At 41.7% G+C, this 22,475-nt stretch overlaps 1 protein-coding gene across 1 annotated transcript in view; it reads left to right on the top strand.

Annotated features, from left to right (window-relative positions):
* Window positions 1-22,475, top strand: part of IGF1R (insulin like growth factor 1 receptor) — a 166,998-nt gene that overhangs the window by 15,981 nt on the left and 128,542 nt on the right. The window contains exon 2 of the mRNA XM_059481994.1: window positions 14,373-14,918. Within this exon, the coding sequence (XP_059337977.1) occupies window positions 14,373-14,918 (546 nt within the window). The remainder of the gene's footprint in view (window positions 1-14,372; window positions 14,919-22,475) is intronic.

Raw genomic sequence — 22,475 nt, forward strand, 5'->3', positions numbered from 1 at the left:
TTATAGCAGAGAAAGCCTGCAGCCCTGCATTTCTGTTTAAGTAAAAGTGGTAATCACCACCTTAGGGTTGGACACTTCGTGTTTATGTTTTGCTTTAAACAATAAATAAAAGAACAACTTGCCCTTCAGAAGAACATAATTCATAGCCTGTTGAAATACTCTGGAGCATAGGGGATATAATTAACCCTTTTCCCTTTGGCGGGGTTGTGTTTCAGAAGCAAGATGTCTAACACATTATTTGCCAGTTCACTGAAGTAAGGATTTTTCAAGTTGATTGAAAAATCCTTACTTCCTCCCTCCATTGCCTTCCCCTCCTTCCCTATTTTCTGAGCTGCAGTTTCCAAATTTGTAATAGGTCTAGTAGTAGTTGCCTTTAAAAAAAAAACAACAAACCACCAAAAACTTAAAAGTAGCCATTGAGAAGGAAAGCTTACTTCCCATCAGTCTTGCTCAGGGCTATAGAGAATAGATCTTGAAAATTCAGGCACTTATCCAGGCTTTTCAGAGGAATTTTTAAGAGATACTTTTGATGCAGTGAAGGAAGAGCAAAGACTTGAAAGGGCTGAAAGCACAACAAGGATTTGGCTCGGTGCATGAACAAAACCTCTTCCAGTGATCCTTGAATATTTTGCTTTACTGATCAGGTCCTGGATAGCACAAATCAATTCTTAGCTATTCCCTCAGATAGTTTTGGTATGATTCAGTGAAAACGGGCTGAAATAAGACAGAACCTGAGATGCTTCCAACTCTTTTTTTCCCATCTTGACTCTCCTTGAAGTATGTGAATTAGTGTGAGAAAGTGTCTGTAGCTCCCACCGGGTCAAATGGAGGTTGAGATAAAAATACTCGTCTCTGTGTGTATCGTAATATTGATCGTGGTGTGGTAAATAATTCCTTGGCAGCAGGATTGCCAAGTCTGATGTTTTACACTTCATTTGTAAGTTCTGGTGCAGTCTTGCTTCTGGCTCTATGCTCAGACCTGCTTTTTGTTCTTTGATGGAGATCTGCTTCATTATTTCCTTTTGACCAGCCTTTCCTTTCTGATAAACCATCATCCTTTGGATTGGTTTAGCTGCCTGGAGCTCCCAGGATCTGTTAGTCACAGTATTCTCTTTTTGTTGTGACATTTTAATAAATTAACGGTCTCCATGAAGACCCAGTCCTGTTTCTCCCCTCTCCGGCATGGGTGTGCACCAGTTCACACCAAAACAAAGATTGCTTCCCGGGCCCTTTCTTTGAATTTCTTTGTTTTTATCTGCTCCATTGTACACATCTTTACACTGTGTTACCCAACACAGGCATTCCTGTCACTTGGGGACCTCCTTCTTTGGGCACTCATGTTTTCCAAAGCGGACTAGGAAGTTTTCTGTTAAAGGCAGTGTGGCCCTTTCACAGATCGGGGGTGGCTCTGAGTTCAGGACTTTGTCTGTGTCCTAAATTGCTGGTTTACTGTGGAGGCAGTGAGGAGACCGAGTCCTGCTTTCTGGCTCTGAGGCTGAATGAAGCTGGCATGTGGTAAAGCAAAGCACTGTCGGCTCAGATGTGTTTTCTTAACATGGAACCAACTAGCCTTGCACAAATACCGTGGTTTTCTTTCACAACAGCGGCGCGGGGCCAGCCGAGCTGTCAGACGGGTGAGGCGAGGCCGAGGGCTGTCCATCACCTCTGCTCCCACACCAGCTCACCTTCAAGCTGGCGGCTGCAAAGGAGGGCGTTCTTGTCCAAATCCTTTTTACCTGTGCTTTCCCCCCTCCTGTTACTTAGTTTTTCTTTCCCTGGCTGGGTTTACAGCTTCGTGTTTGGCCGTGGCACCGTTACCCAGCGCGGTTGTGCCACCGAACGCCCGCCCCGGCAGCACAGCTTGTGTTGGCAGGAGCTGCTTGGCTGATGGGACTTCATGTTGTTTGGGCAGGCAAATCATAGCTACAGGCAGAAGAATGCCTTTTTTGGGGTGGCTGTAGTGGCACAGTGGAGATTAGATTCTTCTTCTACCTCCCAGATTGGCAGCTGGTTTTGCTGTTGATGATGGTGGGGAAGGATGTGGGGTGCTATAATTAGTTGTGGGATTTCAGAGCTTGGAGAAACCTTCCTTGTGTCTGAAGAAAACAGTCTCGCCAGAGCTTTTTTGAATGTAATCTAGGTCCAGAGAGAGGTTTGCTTTGATGCAGTCGTGTAGCCTAATTCTGAAGTCTTGTGAGCAGTTTCTGCCCCTGTGTCAGTTTCCTTCTCATCAGATACTCAGAATTATTTTTTGGGGTGGTCCCTCTGTTTGAGGGATGGCAGCCATTGAGAACAGTTAATATTGTTTTGTCTGTCTTGCAGAATGTAAAGTGTCTGAATTGCTATCATGATAAAAAGGTTTCTGAATGCAATGAAACTAAAGAATATGTCACTTAGGTTTATATATTTAGTAGTGTATTGCAGGGTTCATGTGGTTTCTCTTGCTTCCCTTTGTCTAGTTCCTCCTTTCATCTGTTGCAGTGGATAAAGTTCACTGTTTAATTTTTAATCAAAGTTCTCTAAGGAAAGATTTCTTACCATAGGTTAATTATAAATATATTTTCTATAATAATTTAAATATTAAATAGTGCACATTTGTTAGTACTTTACTGGAGAAACACACCTGCTCACAGGCTGAGGTTCCAGGTGTTCTAGTGCTAAACCACTTTTGACAGCAGTTGCTCACTCCACAGTTCCTCCAGGGAGGATATTTTTATTTTAATTCCATCAACCAGGTCATGGCAGTTAAGTTCTATTGCAGTTAAGAAAATTTGAGTCTGAAAACTTCAAGTGTGTTGTGTCCCCCTGCCTAAGATGAAAATTGCTTTTTGAGAGGATGAGATATTTTGAAGTAGTGATCTTTCCAAAAATGGTGCATTTCAAGAATCAGTTCAGGTTAAACCTAGAAAAGCATGTTTAGATCCACTTTTTCCTGGTGAAAGCAACAAGCTAATTTTAATGATGACTTTAAAGTTGTGTGCCTGAGATAAATCTCCTTTTGTGTACATCCCTCTGTAGATATCCACTATAAAACCAAAGCAAAACCTTCACTCAGTTGTTTTTCTCTCCTTGATGTTATCCATCTTTTCTGACTCAAATTTCTTCTAATTTTTTACATTATCTTCTTCATGATCAGAACAAATAGTGAAATAGCACCAGGGAGCGGGGTACAGTCAGATTAAGTGTTTGTTCTTCATCTGTGCCTTCAGGTAGGAGAGGGTGTGTATACAAGGTAAAGGATAAAAACAGTGATGAGGACTGAGCTCTCCATCTTGGTCTTGCCTTGATTTGCCTTCTGGAGTAAATCTGTGCTGCTGCACATCCCAGTGAGGGGAGGTTCCTGCAGCTGGGAGTGCCTAGAGCAGCATCCAGGTTTGATACTGCTGCTTGGTTTGTCCTAGTCCCATCTCCTGCAATTTCCTGCGTCCTCTTGCCCCCCAAAGTCTTGCAACACCCTTCTTGCAACACTCTTCCCCCCAGTTTTGGCTGAGCAGGGGGGTGGAAGTGGTAATCCCTGATGAGGAGCTGCTGAATGAAAGGTGCCATGGATTTATTTGTGTCACCCTGTTGGACCCGCTGCTTTCTCACGGGGGAGTTTGTTAGAAATGCATCAGGGTAACCTGTTGCACCCCAGGCTCTCCAGAAGCACCTACCAGAGGGTGAATAGTAATTCTCCTGCTTGCTGTGCCTTTCCAGATAAAAGGGGATATGGTGACAGGATCTGCAGTTGCCAAGCAATAGAACTTCACAGAGCCTGGCTGGTTGAATACCCAAACTGTTCTGCTCACCAGCATTGCAGCATTGTGCATCACCCACAGTGCATCTAGGCAGTGTGTAAAACTGTGTATGAGGTTGGAAATCCATTGTCTTGGGCAGTATGTAAATGTAAAACAGACAGTATGGGCTGAAATGTCACCTTAAATGTAAGTGTGGGAAGCAGCTGAAGTAAACCACTGTTGGCTCTTGTCGTTTTAACAAGTGATGTATATTTAGATTATTTTATTTTTTATTTTTACTGTTTTACAGTAAGGTTCAATCAATTGCTGATGAGAACATTTGCATAGATATGTTGAAAATCCTGTACTCAAGCTTTCCTTGTATTTTCAGAGAAATGAAACTCCTGAAGTTCTAGTGGTTGACTGTGCCTAAAGAGCTCTGGTTTCCCATGCTCAGCCTTGTTTATCTGGCAGCTTCTCACCTGTGTGCATCAAGGATGTTTTGTTTGAGGAGGGACTCACCTTGAGTGGTATCACAGAGGTGTTTGGTTCTCTTTTTCCATGGTTATTGTGCTGTGATGCCTCGGAGACAATAAATCCCGTGTGAACGCTGCCCTTGTGGAACAAAGGACACTTCCCTTGCTGGGGCTGGGTTTGTGGTACTAAAAGCGAGTCAGAAGCATCCAATTCACCAGAAAAGTGAGTTCACATAGGAACTCCTCTGGTATAGCTACTTTGGTTTGCATTTGCCTTAAATTGTGTTCTGGTGCAAGTGTTTTTGGTTGATAAGGCCTGAACTATGTTACCTTGTCTCTGGCGCCAGCCCACGTGTTTTACCTTGTATTTGGAGAGGAGGGTTCTTTTTTCAGTCTGGTTAGCTCATGGCTGGAAAGCCCCACAGCACCTGCATATATGTAATTTAATACCTTTAAAGCCCTTTTTGGGGATTGCAAGTTGGTCATATTTTAACTGCCTTGAGAAAGCAGGTTACAGCATGACCTATGTGATTTTTAAGCTGTGTAGCTGCCATGTGAAGGGAGGGGTGGGAGAGCTCTCTGTTCTGTTAAATTAAGTTTGATAGCATTAACGTTTTCTTCCATTCAGTTAGATCATTATTTTTTTTTAGCACCATATTTTGTTGGAAATAAGGGACTAATGGAAGTCTTAGTTCAGTTTGTTAAAACAGAAACATTGCTGTGGAAGGCCAGAGAATGTGGGATTTCTGTGTTTAATTGCTTAAGAGCTGGTTAGCACAGCATAGTAGGGCCCTGTGTTGCATATTGTTAAGAGTAATTGCATCAGACTTGTAATTTTTCTGTGGATCTATGACTCACTATTAAATCCTTTGCTGACCATTATGGATGCAATTGTATGTTATGATACTGTTTTGTCAGTTGGCTTCTAATGAAGCTGAATGATCTGGCCTGATTATCCAGCCATTTTTGGAAAATAATAATACTAAACAAATTCCCCAAAAGCTTTTAAAGAGTGACAGCTTTCCTGGATTACTGCAGGGTGGCAACCTGGCAGGCAACTAAGGGCATGGTAAAGTCTTCCTAAATGTGAGTTGCTGAGCCCAGCCACATGATGAATTTTCATTCTGGAAGAATTTGGCTGCTTATCCCAGCTACCTAAGTGTATATCCCATAGGTTTCTGTCAGCCAGTTGCTGAGTCACTTGGATGTGCAGACAAGTGTTTTAAAAACAAATAAATAAAATCATGCACACGACTATTTTTTTTTTTTTTAAAGGTGGAAAGAACAGTCCCCAGGAGAGACAATTTTTGCTAAGCTCTATTGTCATCACAGATTGTGAAACATAAATTCAGTGTTATAAACAGCTTGTAATTTCAGTCTTCCATTTTTACTTTAGCAGGCATTAGACTGAAGCTGCTGGCATTGGGTTTAAACATTATTAGCACCATTAAAAAAATGTTTTACTCTCATAGTTATTGATCATAATGTGCCACCTACTCACTTGTATGTTACATATTTTGTGTAGAATGGCACGTGCTCCTTTTGTGATGCTGCCAGGGAAGTGTAGGTGTGGGATGAGAAAAGGTGCAGGAGTTTGAAGTCTGTCTCCTGTGAGGAGGGGGCTCATCTTTAGTGATTTAGGCATTACTTGCTTTCTTCTGCAGTTTTTGTTGTTGTTTGTCAATTTTCTCACGAACTCGACCAGGCTGTGACTCTGCGGCGTTGCAGGGAATGCTCCTGGAATTGCATTCAGGTGTTTCTAGCAGCTTTCCCTTGCCTATAAATGCACAGGAGCAGCTCGCTGGGGGTTAGAGTGCTCGGTTCCAGCCACGGTAAGGTTCAAACAATGCCTTTCAGTGGTTCGCACCTACAGGGCGTTAATGGGTGAGGAATTTAATGCTGAGGTTCCTCTTCCAGTTAGCAGAGACTCTTACAGCATTGCCCATAACCTGGGCTTTACAGTTCAGGGTTGGAAGTTTGCTGCCTCTTTTCCTGGCTTTGATAGCTGGGGGTTCTGGGCTGGATGTTATCCTGCCTCCATTCCTGCCCTGTGCACCCATGGGGATGAGCAGGAATCCGTGCCAGTGAGGCACTGATGTGCTATTTCAGCAGCAGGAGGTAATGGATGTGGCTTCACAGGAGCCCCTGAGGGATGTGGTGTATCAGAGCAGCCTTGGGCAGAGAGGATTAATTTGGGGATGACTTGTCATGAGGATGCTTTCACGTGAGCTGGGCTAATTCTAGACCTCCTTGCTCTGGTGAGCTGTGTAGAGAAGGCATCAATCAGTGTTATTAAAGGGATACAGTTCATTTTGTTGGCTCCGCTTTTGCTAAGCTGCTGTTCCTGTTGATACTCAAAGTAAAATGTTGGCAGAGAGAACCCAAGCGAGATGAGGGACAAGAATGTGATTTATTCTGAAATTTCATTTGTGTAAACTTATGGGGAAGTTGGAGGAAGTTCATGGAAAGCAACAATGCCAGAGATATCTTTAGCCAATGAGAGCTGAAAATTGCAAGAGCAAAAAGGCAGAGACAGTTGGAGTTTGTGATGTGGGTTGTCGCCCTTTTGTGTGTTATTTTTGTGAATGTTTTGTTCTGGTCAGTGTGGTAACACAGTGGCCCTTGGATTTGGAATATATAGTTAGTAGAGTGGCAGAAGAGAAGATTAAAGTAGGATGTGTGTATTTTTCTGAGGGCTGTGGGAGACAAGGAAAATGTGTGTGGAGAAGGGGAATCTAGTTGCCTTTTAAAGTATTTGCACCAAATTTGATTGGCCTCTTGTGACACCACTTTTTCCTTCCAAATCTGGGTGAAAATAATTCTGTAAAAGGTTGATAGGAGTGATCAGTAGTATGAGGTAAATTAATGATAATAGATTATGTTTCTCAGAAATTACAAGCTACATTGCAATATAATCTCCAGTCCCGTGAGTGTTTTGGAGATCATAGTGGTCTGGGTTTGTCCTCCAAAGCTTAACTTGTAATTAAATGAAAAAAAACCCCAAGCCCACTTTCTTGGCCTTAGATATATTATGAAGAATGTTCTCAGGACTTATATTCAAATGGAAACAGTGGGGTTTTGTTTGGGTTTGAGTATTCCCTTTCATGTTTTGAAAGCCAAAGATGGCAGCGTTGTGCTAGTGCTGGAAATACAGAAGCTGAAATTCAGTTATGGTCTTGCTTAGCAAAATCTAAAATGATTGACGTTTTCTGGGTCGTGGGGTGCCTTTTATCTATCCCCTCCCCACCTTGAGAGATGTAGCTTCATAAAATCTTGGTAAGTGTAAAGAGGTTTATGTAGCATATTCAGTGAAGAGAAATAGTTCAGTGGGTAGGGAAGCAGCTTGAATCGTGATGTAGATTTAGTTCCCTCCTTGTTACTGGTTCTGACATCCCAAGAGGTAACACAGAAGCTGGCTTCCCTGGGAAGAGATCTAGTGATTGATGTGACACATACAGGATAGGTGAGCTTAGAGAGTACAGAAATTTTGTGGGAGGTTGTGTAAGTACATTAAAGACACTAAAATATATATCTCATTCATAGTGTCACTATGGAGGCAAAACCAAGAGCTCAGTGGGTGGTGGAATCCTGTGTTAATGTAAAGTGTCATAAGCAATCTCTCCAACCACTGATTTCTGTGAACTCCACATTTAATTTCATCTTTGCAGAGTATGCAATTAAAGAATCCTGAGACTTCAGTAGTAATTTTTTTTTTCCTTACGTCTGCAAATGGTGCAACTGTACTGAAACTTTTCATGGGCTTGAGGGGAAATTGTGGTTGCTAAGCTGTTCCTTCTCAGACTTTCTAGCTTTGCCTTCTGTGTCATTGAAACTGCAGGAACAAAGAGGGCCTAGACCCAGGCCATGGGGTGAAGTGACTCTTTGGTCAGTGATGACTGAGTAACACTTAAAATGGGTTTTTTTAGGGCTGTATGATAGTCCTGATGGCTTCCTTAAAAGATGCATAATTTGTAGGAATAAGAATGAAGAGATATATTAAGGTCTCAAGTTATACTTTCCCGTTTCTAGAGTGTATGGGCATCACATTTTCAGACCATTCCTTCTGTTTTCAGTCATGCCCTTCTGCTTCTCTTCTAAGCAATGACAGTCATACAGGATAGAGGCTTCTTATAAACCTGATGAGTGGCTTTATCTGAAGTTCAGTTCCTTCTTCCTAACATCATTCAATCTTTTAGTGTCTTCAAGGAATTGTTTCAGAGCCCTAAGTTTTTTTCCAGTGTGCCAGACAAGCCCTCCACTGAGTTGATCCAGTAGATAGTAAACATGTCAATATGCAGCCCGTGGTACATTATGCAGAACTAAATCCACTCAGTGCAATAAACATGTTTTGTTGTTGTTAGAGAGGGATGGGAACTCTGGAGATGCTTGCCTGAAAAGGGATGTGCTGCATGCTGGGAATCTGGGATGAGTGAGGGCAGCTGGACCACAGCCACGTTCAGTAGCTGTTTTGGACTCTGTCTTTATAAGGACCTGCCATAGATTAAAACTAAAAAACACATGATGAAAAGGAAGTGGCTCCGTTGGGAATAAATAACAACACTGTTCAGAAGATGTGCTGATCTCCCAGAAAGACCCACAGCTCTGAGCTGACATTACTGAGGGGTGATGTGGTCAGGCCTCTTTCATTAGAGCAGTTTGGGAGAGAGCAATGCTCTGCACTCAGTAACATCAGCTCTCTGCTGACCAGAGAGCAGCAGTAGCTGTCTGGGAAAGCCAACCTCTTCTTGGAGTAGAGTGTGCTCAGAAAAGCCATTATTGGCAAAGTGAGCTGTGGTGGTGTGAGCAAGCTACTCTCTAAAAGTAGAACCAGCCACAATTGTGTTCTTGTATTAAGCCTTGTAGTTCTTTCTTTGTGTGGGAATTCATCCAGCACTGATGGTAACACACTGTGCTTGTTACCAGCTGTGCAGAATTTCAGGGTAGATGAGAAGTTGAGCAACCTCATGCCCTCCCTTAAAAAAGGACCCTTTGGAACCTTGTGGATCACAGACTTGGCCCTCAGAATGGGTGTTACAACCCCTGGACTGGAAAGCAATATGGTATTAAAACAATTTCTGCACCTTTAGTGCTTGTTTTCAGCAACCAGTGTCAAGGGATGCTCTTTGTAAAATGGAAACACTGAAGGTGTCCTTGTTTAAGATTAACTTTGCATCTCTACTGTGAAGTAAAAAAGCCAGTTTTCACAGAAGCGAAGTCAGAAGGGGGAAAACAAAGGGAAATCAGAAATTAGAGTAAAGGTGAGCGAGAGCTGATATCGAGGTTGCTGGTGAGATGCTCATGGCAGGCTGTCCATCCTCATTCTCATTTCAGAGATGTAAAGGACTGCTCAGGCTGAACAAGTCTGTTGCTAGGGAAAGCCTGACCCAGCTGGGGTAGACTTGTGTTGAAAAGGCCATAGGATCGTGCAAGGGATGTGCTGGATTGACTCAGAGCTGCCTTGGTGCTGCTTTGTCTGAGACCTTTTGGTGTTGAGTAGTGGTGGTTGCTCCATCTTTAACTTCTGGCTAGTTGAGAGGATATTGGGACTGTGCAGTGCAGCCTTCTAATATCATCCAAAAAAGTAAAGGGTCAAAGGCAAGGTTTCAGATGTCGTGAAGTGTGGCTTTTTCAAGAGAAACATACGTAGTTGTGTTTCTTGAGAACTTCTAAATGGAGCAGTACAGAACTTGTAACTACACCATGATGAAATTGCTTCTTGTAGGAGATGAATCCTTCTCTTATTAAAGCCAGTGAGTGTGTGAGCTGCCAGTGCTGCCCACGAGTGCCTTGGTATTGATAATGAATTAGCGGCGATGAATTTATGTCCAGCTGGATATAGCAAGCAGAAGTTGCAGTGTCAGGTGAATGTTGGACAGAAAGGCCTCTGCTGCTTTGTCTGTGCTAGCATGAGATTTTGCAGAAGGAAGGGAAGAGTTCCTTCCAAACACTGAAGAGCAACAGCCAAGTCCTTTCAGCAGTCACCAGTGACCTGAAGTAACTGGTGGATTTAGGAAAAGAGTGAAGAGCTGCTGTGTGGAGTAAATGACTGTTTGTAAATAGATGGTGATGAGATAGCAGGTGTTTCTCAAGGTGACAAGGCAGCTCTGCATGTCAAAATGGTTTTAACGATCCAAGGGAGCTTTGGCAAATCATAGTTAAGGTCGGGAGGAATCTGCTGGATCACCACAGTCTGTGACACAGCTTGTTTGGAGCCTGCCCAGCCTGTCCTCAGCAGCGGTGCTCTCTGTGTGTGTGTGTGTGTTCACAGCCCCAGCTCTGCTCCCAGCCAGGGCACCACTTACACAGAGCCTTGCCAGGAGGCCCTGCCAGATCAAGGAGCATTAATTACTCTTGTCGTATGAACCTGTTATGTGCAATCACTTTTCCTGGTAGTTCATTGACCCCATCTCAGTTACATGAGCAGGCTTGGATCTGTCCTCTGACTAGGAATGGGCTGCAGATCGTCTGGATGACTGGGGTGTGGAGTGGGTATTTCTATTGCCTTTGGAAGTTTATATGCCCTGCAGTTTGCCCATGGGATACTCCCAGAAAAAAAGAGCACAACAGGGCTTCTTGTTGGACACCAGGCAGAGCTCAGGACTTCTGGACTAAGGAGCTGTTTCCAGGGAGGCATTTGTGTTTGCTTGGGTACACACTACATTGCTTCTCTTCAGTATTTCACCATATTGGGGAGTTATTTTTTAAACAAATAAATACACTTGTCTTTAAAGAACAAATTTCTGACTCTGAATTAGGTACTTGGTTTAGGCCGAGTCTGATAAATGATAGGCAGTTTAAGGAAAGGCTTGGAAATCTGTAGGCAGCTGAGTGAAAACAGCATGAATCTGACTATTGGTAATTATCCTGGGTGTTTATAATCTACCCAGAACTAGCGGGGCTGGGTCATAAACAGCTGTTGCATTTTTATGTTCTGCTAGGGAGCAAAATAAATACATTATAGTTAATTTCCAGTTCTGAATTGAATGTAAAACAAAGGCAAGTTATCCTAGTCATATTAAAAAAGTTCTCTAAACTGGAATATCCAAAACTCTTAAATGGAGTATAAATGCTCTAAAGAGCATTTTCTGTGCACTTCATTGTGTCTGACAGACCAGTTTATATTGTGAGTCCATATACGCTTTCTCTCAAATGGCATCCAAAGAAAACACAGCACAGCCAGATGGAAATTGGAGTTGACTTTGAGCTCTGATTAATTTGTTTTTCATATAATCCTTTTCAAGGCAGAGAGAAAAAACGTGAGAAAAAGATGATGTATTGTGGTATAATTAACTCTGGTGAACAATGTGAACTTAAAAGAAATTTCTTTTAAAAAATATCTAGTTTAATGGGAACTGATTTTTCCAAGTGTCAGGATGGCCCATGATGCTTGTCCTATTTCACATTTGTGTCTCTGCAGTTCTCATTATATGTGTAAAGTTCTGCAAAACATAACTCACTAGATGAACTAATAAGTTCTTAAATCAGCAATGTCAACAGCCACTCATCTGTGATCAATTCCTAATGTGGGACCCCACTGGACTTCATCCTTTTCCATACTTGAGGGGATGATGTTTCACAACTGAGGCAAGTGAGTGCTATGCTTTTGCCATAAAGCTCTAGAAATTTCATTGATTTATAAAAGCATTAAATATCTAAAATTAAGTAACTTTTGAGCTGAAACAAACATAAAGCTAAAAGCAATATGACTTTGAAAGGCCAGCCTCAAACAGAGACATGAACAGATATATAATGCTTTAGTTAACGGTTGCTGCCATTTCTCTTACAAATTGTTCTTTAGGGTATTGTAACTCAGCTGTTTTTAAACCCATCACTCTGGAACCTTGCCTGCAAAATGTCAGCACAAGTGCAAATTTTATTTCTTTAACAAAATAAAGGGCTTGGAGCAGTTAGGCTTTCTAAACTTTTATGGCAGGAAAATAAATTCTGCTATTTCTGCTTTGCCATAGCAGGAGCCATACTGTTCACCTTGGCCTGCCAGCAGGCAGGGATGGAAGCCAGAAGGGTTTAATGGGGGACACTGTGTGTGTTTTAACTTGCCTTTTCAAACCAAGAGAAGCCCACTGTCAGAGTGTAAATAGCCTTTGGGCAGAGGGCACAGTCCCTAGGGTGGATGGAGGGTTCATGGCTTTAGAAGATGATTTCTGAAGTTGAAAGAAAGACGTGGTTACCAGCTGATTAAAGGAATTTAATAAAGCTTGAAGTTGTTTTTCCTAGAGGTTCAGGGGAGAACCCCTCACTTGTTCTGCACTAAGCAGTGCATCTCTTATCAGTTTTATACCTTGGAGTTCTTTCACGTTCTCCCTCTTCTATCTGGCTTCTAAAGCTGCGTGGTGCCAACCCATTCAGCCTTTTTAATGTTTTCCTGAAATTCAAGCCTTGACACAGATTCCAGCAGTAGAGCCCAATTATTTTGAAATCATTGTGTACAAAAATGGAAGTTTCCTGTCTCGGTGCTCATGGGGACCAAGCATTCCTGGTGGTACATTAGTCTTGGTGTTTATAAAATTTTTTTAAAGTCTAAGGAATGAACTTGCACATAGCTACTTGAGTGCAGCAAGTCACATTTAAAAGCCTTTGCTTTCAGCTTGAATCTTTACAGAAGGAAGATTAGGTAATAGTTTGTGTAGAAACATCTGTTTCCTAACAAAGATCTCGCCCTATTTTATTTTTTTATGCTGTCCCTCTAACCAGAAAGTCCTTTAGTCTTTAAAAGACTTAGAAGTCTTTAAGTCCTTGTTGGGTATTAGAGTTGCTGTGGTTTTAGCATGCTCATGCTCTGGATCATTTGTTAGCTTAAGTTATTAGCCTTAGATAAGTGTTGTGGGATGGAAGGACTGCTTTCTATTGTCAGTGCAATTTCTGAATCTCTGGACGATTTGTCTGGGTTAGAATTTAAGTTTTTTGGCTCCAGTGCTTGTTTAGGCCTTTCCCTTGTCTGAGGAAAAGATGTTTTTAAAATAATTAAGCCTAGCATGCATTAAAAGAGAACCTTTCCACAAAATTGAATTGCTTGGTGTTTATTTGAGTTTTGGGTTGCTTAAATAAATAGCCATTTTGCTTTGTTTGCTTACAAGCAACTTAGTATCTCTAATGGGGAATCTTTTTTCTGTGTTTTCCAAAGAAGACCAGCTCTGAGGGCTTTGAAGAAAAACGGCTCTCTACACTCTGTAGTTCTTTGTTTTACATCCAAGTGGATTGTATGTGTCTAAATATTACATTGTTAACACACATGTCTTCCAGTCCCTTTAATGTTGTTATTGTGATGTGTCTCTAATATGGAAAAACTTAATACATAGATTTATTAGGGAGTAATCCTTTTGGTCATTGTTTTTTTGGGAGTTCATAGAGTTCAATCTGCTGTTTTCAAGGAAAGATTCTTCACTGTGATGCTCCATGTTCTTGTAAATAAATTTATCCTGTGTTTCTTAGAACTCAAGAGACTTTTTTATGTCTTGGTGCCAAAATTAGTGAAACTTGGTTTACTGGAACATGCAAACAGGAATTCAGTGCTGTAAGTCCAAGCACTTTGTTTTCTTCCCAGTCACAGAGCAGGAAGTGCTGACCGGCTTTCTGTGGATTTAGTGTTGTTGCTGACCTACTGCAAGATGAGTATTCCAAGAATTAGGGCTTGTTTGGTGTGTGACCCTGGAAAGAAAGAGTGATTTGAGGCCAAAGTTGTAATTTTCTGGGAAATGCCCTCGTTGTGTGCATGTGTCTTAAGCGGGGTGGGGAGTGAATTAGCAACATAATCACCAATTGTTCACTTTCTGTTTTACCTGACTGGTTTGAAGGGAAGTGGCTCAAACCCTGCTCTGGACACACATTCATGATCTAGTTTGAAGGAGGGTGTGCAAATGCATTTGGTTTATCTTTGTATTCCTCAGTGCAATGCAACTCTTGTCATCAGCAGAAATAAACCAGCATTTCTCTGTGTGCTGTAGAGTATAGGGAGAGCTGCCATCCCTGTGCTGCTCCCAGTGCTTGGTGTGATAGGTGAAATGAAATGAAGGTTCCATGTAGGTGTAAATCAAGCACTCATTCTCAACCTAATTAAAAGTTAGAAATCTTACGGCGATCAGAATATCTTTCTTGCATTCCAGTTTCAAAAGGTTTAGGAGTGCCTTATTTACTAACTTTTCTTCCTCCTGTTGCGTTTCAGTTTGCGGGCCAAACGTCGACATTCGCAACGACATCCACGAGCTGAAGCGCCTGGAGAACTGCACGGTGATCGAGGGCTTCCTGCAGATCCTGCTCATCTCCAAAGCCGAGGATTACCGCAACTTCCGCTTCCCCAAGCTCACGGTCATCACTGACTACTTGCTGCTGTTCCGTGTGGCAGGCTTGGAAAGCCTCAGTGATCTCTTCCCCAACCTCACAGTCATTCGTGGCAGGAACCTCTTCTACAACTATGCCTTGGTCATCTTTGAAATGACGAATCTGAAAGAGATCGGGCTCCACAACCTGAGGAACATCACCCGCGGGGCCATCCGCATCGAGAAGAACTCTGACCTGTGTTACCTCTCCACAGTGGACTGGTCTCTCATCCTAGATGCAGTGTCCAATAACTACATCGTTGGGAATAAACCTCCAAAGGAATGTGGGGACTTGTGTCCGGGAACAATGGAAGAGAAGCCATTGTGTGAGAAGACATCCATTAACAATGAGTACAACTACCGCTGCTGGACCACCAACCACTGCCAGAAAAGTAAGATTTAAGGAGATATCCTGTTTTTGTTACCTCTTTTGAAGTAAATATTTAGTTTTGTGGTTTTATTTTAAGCTCTTCAGCAACTGAAACTTTTATTCTAGTTGTGTGTAGTTTGCATGAGTTACCCAGTTGCCACACAAATAGATTCTTCCCCTATCAGTAAAGGTTTGTCTCACTTAAATTAAAAATAAAAAGAAAAAACAACAAATCCGTAACTGTAAAACAAACCCCAGCAAACTCCCGGAGTTACTTCCTCATGGAGAAGGTGGAAACTGTAAGTATGGAACCAATGCCATTGTAGCAGAGCTGGAGGCAGCTTTACCTGCCTTGAGGACTTTGGCAGGAGGTGGCCACCGAGTGCCATCTCCTGCTGGAGTGACATTCCATGTGTGCCAGAGCTGTTGCAGTGCGTGCTGAAGCTGTTAACTGGACTTTGTTTTTTGCTTCTCTTGGCATGCACCTCCAGACATTCCTGTAATGGTAAATCCTGTACCTAAGGACTTGTTTACTGACATTAGTTTTCACAGTACAGTCTGTAGAGTCTAGGAGTCCATGAATATCTTGACTCCCAGTGCAGTTACTCTTGCCTGGTTTGTTCTTATCTGGCAGGTTTATGTCTTTCTGATAGCAAGTATTAGCAAAAACAAAACCTGATCTCTTCTCGCTTTTTAAAAATAGAGTAAACAAACTCATAGTTTACTCAGGTAACATGATTACATGGCAGGCTTTTTGAGTTCATCCTGTAACTTTACGAAAGCTGAGCCCTGCAGTATCAGTAGGGCTTAATTACAAAGTCGTCACTGGGAGGAACAGTTCCTAAATTCCACATGCAGTCTTGACCAAAGCTGCCATAATGATAGGAAACAGCACAGTGTGAGAGGAATCAGGGCTATATTCTGGTTGCCTTCATCTGGAGATGTTGTGTTTTTCTGAAGTGGCTTGTCAGTTGCTTGTGGAGTCCTCCTGTTCAATTAGAACTGCAATTAAAGCAGCTCGTGGGGCAGTTTCAGTCAACACATGCCAAAAATACCTCTACAAAAAGGCATTTGGAGTATGTGCTTTTATCAATACTTACAGGAAATAAAGTTGGTTATTTTAAACAAAGCAAAGAAACCCCCTCAGCCTGTTACTGGGAGACTTTGTGCTTTGCCCAGGGTGAGGGGAGTGTTTCTATGAGTCTTGCAGGTCAAATTTATGTCTTCATTAACAGAGTGTAACTCTGTTGTCTACAGAGGGTGACCAAGGTGACTCCTGTGCAACCTCATTGCCCTGGGTGGTTTGAATGGATGTAACGAGAGTGGATTTAATGAGATATAATGACTTGCTTGCTTTCTGTTGAGTGCTTTGTCTATTTGGAGTAGACAAAAGTAACGTGCAAAACAACTTCTTTTGGCATCTGCATGACTGTTAAAATAATTTGGATCCCAAATACACATGAGAAGAAACTTGTTTAAATAAAATGAGGTCATAGTTAGACTGTGATAGCAGGACTTTGAAGGCAAGGGTGTAGGTAATGGGGTTTTTTTCCATATATGCTTTCATCTCCTTTCATGGGAGATTGTGAAGAAGAAAGCAAGTATTGGAAAAGAGCCTTGAAAGGCTTGTTAAGAGCATTACAGTGTGGAAAAACAATTTGGTTTAGAGTATCTTAGGATGTACAGCATATAAAGAAATTATCAAGTCCTAATCAATAAGCAGAGTGAGAAATTTGGACCTCTTCTAATCTGTTTGTTATGATAAACCACAGATTTGAAGGAAGATGACTTTAAATTTGTAGGCCATTCATGTAAAAAGAAAACAACCCCTAAGTACTCCCGCTCTGAAGAAAAACAAGGGAGGTATAAAAGTGCAGTTGTTCCAAAGGAAGCTTTTTGTCTTCCCTGCTAGATTGCTCGGGCACTTTGGCAATGAACTCCTGATCAGGAGAGAACTCTTGCAGTGCAAAATCACACAAGACATGAAAAAGCACAGAAAGGACTTTTCAGTTACTGAGTGCTTCAGTTGGCGTTTTCTACTGGTTGAGATACAACACCTATGTTATTTTCCAGGGAATATTTTTCTAGTGCAGTATCTAATTTAACCCTGACATTCTCTTTGTGCGTCACAGTAATGTCAAGCTGAAAATGCTCTCTATCATTCAGGGTTCCTTTGTGCCTTTTTATTTTTCTTTGCTCTGGCTCTGTGGAGGAGTGTGTATTAAATCTCTCGTGTCCTTGTTTAGGTTTTATGCTGAAAGATCTGAAGTTGGTGGGTAAATGTTGTGTGGGAACACTTGGTACTTTAAGTAGCCTGGCTTCTGTTTAGTTTGCTGTTGAGTGGAAGTTGTTTTTTTCCTTCTTTTTCTTGCCCACAAACAAAGGAAGAAGCTTGTGCTTCCTTCAATATAACTTGGGCAGGAACAATGCTGAGGGAGGAGGGAGGGAAGGATATGCTGTGTCTGACTTAGAATAATCCATGGACACTACTATAAAAGAGCAAGCTACAAAGAAACTGTAACTTCTAAATTTTTCTGGGTATTTTTAAGGTTCAGTGTAAAGCGTCAGCAGCTCTCCTGCCAGTTTGGTTGCCCTGGTTTCTGTGTAGTGTACATTCCTTTACCTTCGAGTGCCCCAAGGCAGCAGCAGTACTAGTTTGCTCTCTTTGGAGCTGCAGCATGTTGTGTTGGGCTTGGCAGGCTCTCTCCTCTCTGACTTGCACCTACTTTTATGTTGGTGTATTAAATGCCAGCTGTGCCTCACTGGGGTTGCGAGGCCACATAGAAGAATCCCTGAAGATAAAAGGAGAGTACTGAAGTTGTTTGTTTGCATCAGTGCTTTGGGGCACAGGTAGAGATGGAAAAGATAAAAACTGAGTGTCCAGACATACAAATGAGACTATGGCCTTTTATGTTTTTCTTTTTTTTTTCTGGCAGTTGTGACTGCTGGAAAGGTTTATGGAAGCTGCCTGCATCTCACTCAGCAACTGATGTGAGAACCAGAAAAACTGTTCCTGCTGTACCCCTTGCAAGACTTGTGTCTGATGACACACTAGCTCTGCCAGTCCAGTGGTCTGCTGTAAAGAAAACTTTGGTTGTTTTCTGTATTCCTCTTGCTGATGATTAACTTTTGAGGTCTGCTGCCTTAGTCACTAGGCCTTTCCAAGCCTGCAGAAACCAAATGAAAATTACACCCTTGAAAGCCTGCCTGGAAGTTCAGGATCCCTTGTCTGCCATAACCTTTGTGTTCTTTTTTCAAGCAAGTCCAGCTAAAGCTTCCTAAGACACTTCTGCTATTGCTTGAGCTGTAAGAAATGAACTGGGCAAACTATTTGGGAAAGTAATAGCAAAACTAGCAGTGATGTGTATATAAGACCTATGGTGCCTTGTTGGGTTTGTCCCCCTATCTTAATTATTTGTCTTCTTTCCCCAGTTAAGCTGGAGGTGCTCAGTGTCAAATACTTGCTGAAACTTTGCCTACTCAGAAAAGACAATTGGTCTGGTTATGGGGGAGACAGGCTGTTACCTCTATGAGGAAAGGGGTGTTGGCTTCAGCTGCTGCTTCTGTGGGTCAGGATGAGAACAAATTCTCCCCCTGTGAGAGCAAATTAGAGCTCCCATATTTCCCAAAGGGGGTGGAAGAGCCATGCTTCCCATAAAAACAGTGACAGGGAGTGTCTGAAGTGTGTGGAGCTTTAAGATTAGAGTTTAGGCATTTAAAAAAAGCATGTGTAAGCTGGCATTGTAGAGAGGACATGGATGAGGGCTGTAAGCATTAAGCACTTGGTTCAGGAGATGAATTTGACATGAAACAATAGCTCATGTAGACCTCACTGCACAATACAACAGGAGAAAACTTTGAGCTTCTGAATGTGTGAAACTGAGGACCATGGAAAAGGCATGCGAGGATTTGGAGGCCGATGAAGCAGATGGCAGCTAAGCACAAAATGTTTTTAATGAAAATGTATCCTTATTCATTTTTGAATTAGTTTGACAATGGCCCCAGAAGATACAGTGTATGAGGAGCAGGAGGGAGAGAATGACAGTGAGTGGGAAGAGCGGTCCATATGTGCCTTCTACTAAAATGTTTAAACATATGGAGACAGTAACATGATGTATTCTCACAAATATTCGGAATCTGCTCCTGTTTGTTTACACGGAGCTCAGAAGATAATGCAGTTGAGTGGTGTCGTTTGACATGGCTCCATTGACTTGTACAGTGCTTGCAGTGTGCACCAGCTGGGAATCTGCTCCCTGTTGATTCAGCAGAGTAGTGCTGAAAAACATGTGCTGCACTTTTTTTCCTCCCTCCTTCTCTCCTTGTCTTCCCCTCTCTGAGGAGTATTCACTGTATTCCTGTCCTTTAGAAATAGTGAACATACATGAACTGTGTGGGCAGCAAGAGAGGGGAAGAAGTTGGGAGCCAGAGATGATTAATCACATTATTCTTATTTTTCTTAAAATTATGTTTGCATGCTTTTTTTTTTTTTTTCTGTTTGCTGTGGCTTTTTTTTTTTTTCCCTTAAACACTGAAATATAGCAGATATTGTATATCTCAGCAGAGGACAACATGCTTTTAAGTTTTACTTTTTCAGCAAGCAAATTAGATGTGGTATGGTGCTAAGTGCTGGTCTATGTAACACTAATCCTACCTTTGTTGGTTTAAAAAAAATTAGGTGTCGTATAAACCTGACCATATTTTGAATGGACAGGTTGTTTGTTGTTTGTATTTGGTTGGTATGCAAACTCTCCAGCAAATAAACATATTCTGAAAGGAATAAAGAGACAAAAAAGATAATAATTGTAAAAGGCACAGTTGGTGTCACAGAGTTAGAAAAATCTGGAGTACGTTAAAAAAAAATTGTTAGTGTTTTCCTTCTGAATGAAGTTTTTTTGCTGACTTTTGCTCCCCTCCTGAGAAGTTTGCTCTCCAGCCAGAGGTTTCCCAGAATTTTTATTATGGCTGTGAGAGCATATTTAATTAGTAAGCTGGAATGGCCGCAGAGCAGTTTAGGCCAATCTGCAGTTAATTACTGTAGCAGTGGTTTATATTCTGAGAAAAGGGCTAAAATTAAACAAATGTATACTTGCCATTTTTCTTTGTTCTGTTATAAAATGGCATAACCTGGCCAGAATCTTGCAGCCTGCACTAGCCACCTAAAACTGTGTGATAATGTTAAGTACTCATCGTGGCTTCCTAGTTTCTTTTGGCACAAGGATTTGTAGAAGACTGTTTGTTTTGAGAGGTCTTTAAATTTGGGAGTTTCATTTTCCAGTATGAAAAGATGATGCAGTGAGCTCAGTCCAGCGCTTTGCTATGTGTTCCAAAGAAAAAAAAAAAAGAAAAAAGAGAAAGCAACTAACTTTTAAAAATACTTTGAAGAGATTTAGAACTTTCCCCCACATTTTGGAATAAAGAATGAAAAAAGTTTGAACTTTTTGGAAATACGGTGTGTCTTTTCTACTCACATTTGCACACACACATTGATCTTCTGAAGACATCACATTTCACACGCTTCAGCTTGCTTTATTTTTGTCAGTCCAGAGGTGTGTTTATGGTCACCAGGTGATGTGCAGCTGCATTTAAGTGGCCATCCATGCTCTTGGAGAAATTTATTTTTCTTTGTGCTGTTTGAGGTGATGGGAATGGGTAATCCATGTGCTGTAGAATGAGACAGTAAACGAGGCCATATTTCAGTGGCACTACAATTCATTTTGGTGGTGGGGTGATTAAATGGATGTGCACAGTTCCTCTGAGTAGTACAAACTGTTTTACATAGAGACCATTCTAATGGATTGTCTTGAGCCAAGAAACTGCTTCACTGTCAGAAAAAGCCCCGTAGAAGTGCAGTTGGGAGGTCACTGACAGGAAATGGTAATTCCTTGGTTTTCTGGGTTGCGTGTGTTCATTCTTCAGTTGAGTTTCTCGGATGCTGCGTGGTAAAGGCTGGGGAAGGAAACAGTGCCAGTTCTTCCTTACAGGAGGATACAAAAGCATCACCAGGTTGCACGCTGTGTGCCTGACAACCTTCTAATGGGGAGTGCTTGAAAAGAAGTCCTGGTCTAACCTCAGGTTCTGTGGAAGCTCATGGAGAAGGGAATGACTGCAGCCCAAGGGGCCTGAGGCTGTGGAGCAGAGGGGGAGAGGGACATGATGGCTGTGATCGCATTCAGTGAGGATTTCTAAGATTGTGTTCATTTATTTTGAACTTAAAATAAGAAGAATAAAAGGAGGTGCTTTAAAACTTCAGTGGCATCCTAAATTTACTTTTGGAGGTACTGTGTGTCTCTGTTGTGACAGTGATGTTTCAGAAATTTAATAATCTGGTGCTAGGTAGGGTTGGAAACAGAATGCCTTTGGTTTTACTTGCAGCAGTTTGCTGTTCTTAATGGTTTGTTTTCATCCTGGAGCAGACTGAGAATGATGCCCTGTTTAGAGAATTTTTTGGTTTACTTTCCTGTGCAGCAGTGCCACGTTAAATCTATGCAATTAAATACAAATCTAAACTTGAACCAAATCTTTCATTAATATGCTTAAAGTGGATTTCCAGGCCCCATTGATATATATTAGACAAATGTTTGTTAATAGAATAGACAATTGTATTGGATAGCTAATTAGATGTAATGTAAGGCTTTAATTTTATGATGCATTTGCAAAACAACTGGGAGCTTGGAACAGCTAGCAGTGTTATAGGGAAAATGTCAGGGAAATGTCAAGTGTAAAACTAAAAGAAAGCTGTGTTTTTGCTGTGCTCTTGCAGATGTCACAGGGACAAGGCAAACTCAGCCTGGCTTAGCATTTTCTACAGTTCTCTGTGGCTCTTCTCCATGCAGTGAGTCCAGCTTGGAGTGGGTTGTGAGTTTTCCTAGGGATTTCAGTTTTGGCAGGTAATGCTTGTGTAGATGTCAGACTGAACTTGAGCTGCAGTCTTCTTATCTTGGTGGGGGCCCCTCAAGTGATCTGTCCTCCACCTGGCCAGTTGTCCCATTTTCATGGAATGTATGGAAATACATCTCTTGTGATGGCTGATCTGCAATTAAATTTGAAATGGACTGAAGGAAAGGGAAATTCTGGATAGGAATCATGTTCTCTAAAAATTTTGTATAGGAGGAGCCATTTTCCTGTTTTTCCTTCCCAAACACACATGAATGTAGGAATTAATTGACAATTAACATTTTCATAAATTGTTTTTATGTGGCCAACAAGTTTTTTCAGTGTTTAACAGTCCTGAAGAAGCCTTTGTTTAGCCTTTTCCCCCACTAATAGTGGGATTTCCTTCTCCAGTCTGTCTATGAGAATTAACTTCTAATAAAAAGATGCTGGGATAATGATATGTTAATAGAGATTGTTGAATTGCCTTTTTCTTCTGAGGTGAACTCAGCCTGGTTCAGTTGTCGACTGTCTCTTCCTCCCCCTCCTTTGAGCGTTGGGAATGGAATGTGCATGTGCTATCAGGCGAGCGCTAAAAATGATTTAGCAACAAGCTTGCCCACCATCAAATGGGGAGAGTCTGAGGTGCCCCAGAGCCTGGCTTTTTAAAGCTGGAAACCATGTGCCATTCTCTCCATATTTTTTTGTT

This window comes from Ammospiza nelsoni, chromosome 14 (genome assembly GCF_027579445.1).
Source record: "Ammospiza nelsoni isolate bAmmNel1 chromosome 14, bAmmNel1.pri, whole genome shotgun sequence".
Lineage (NCBI taxonomy): Eukaryota > Metazoa > Chordata > Aves > Passeriformes > Passerellidae > Ammospiza > Ammospiza nelsoni.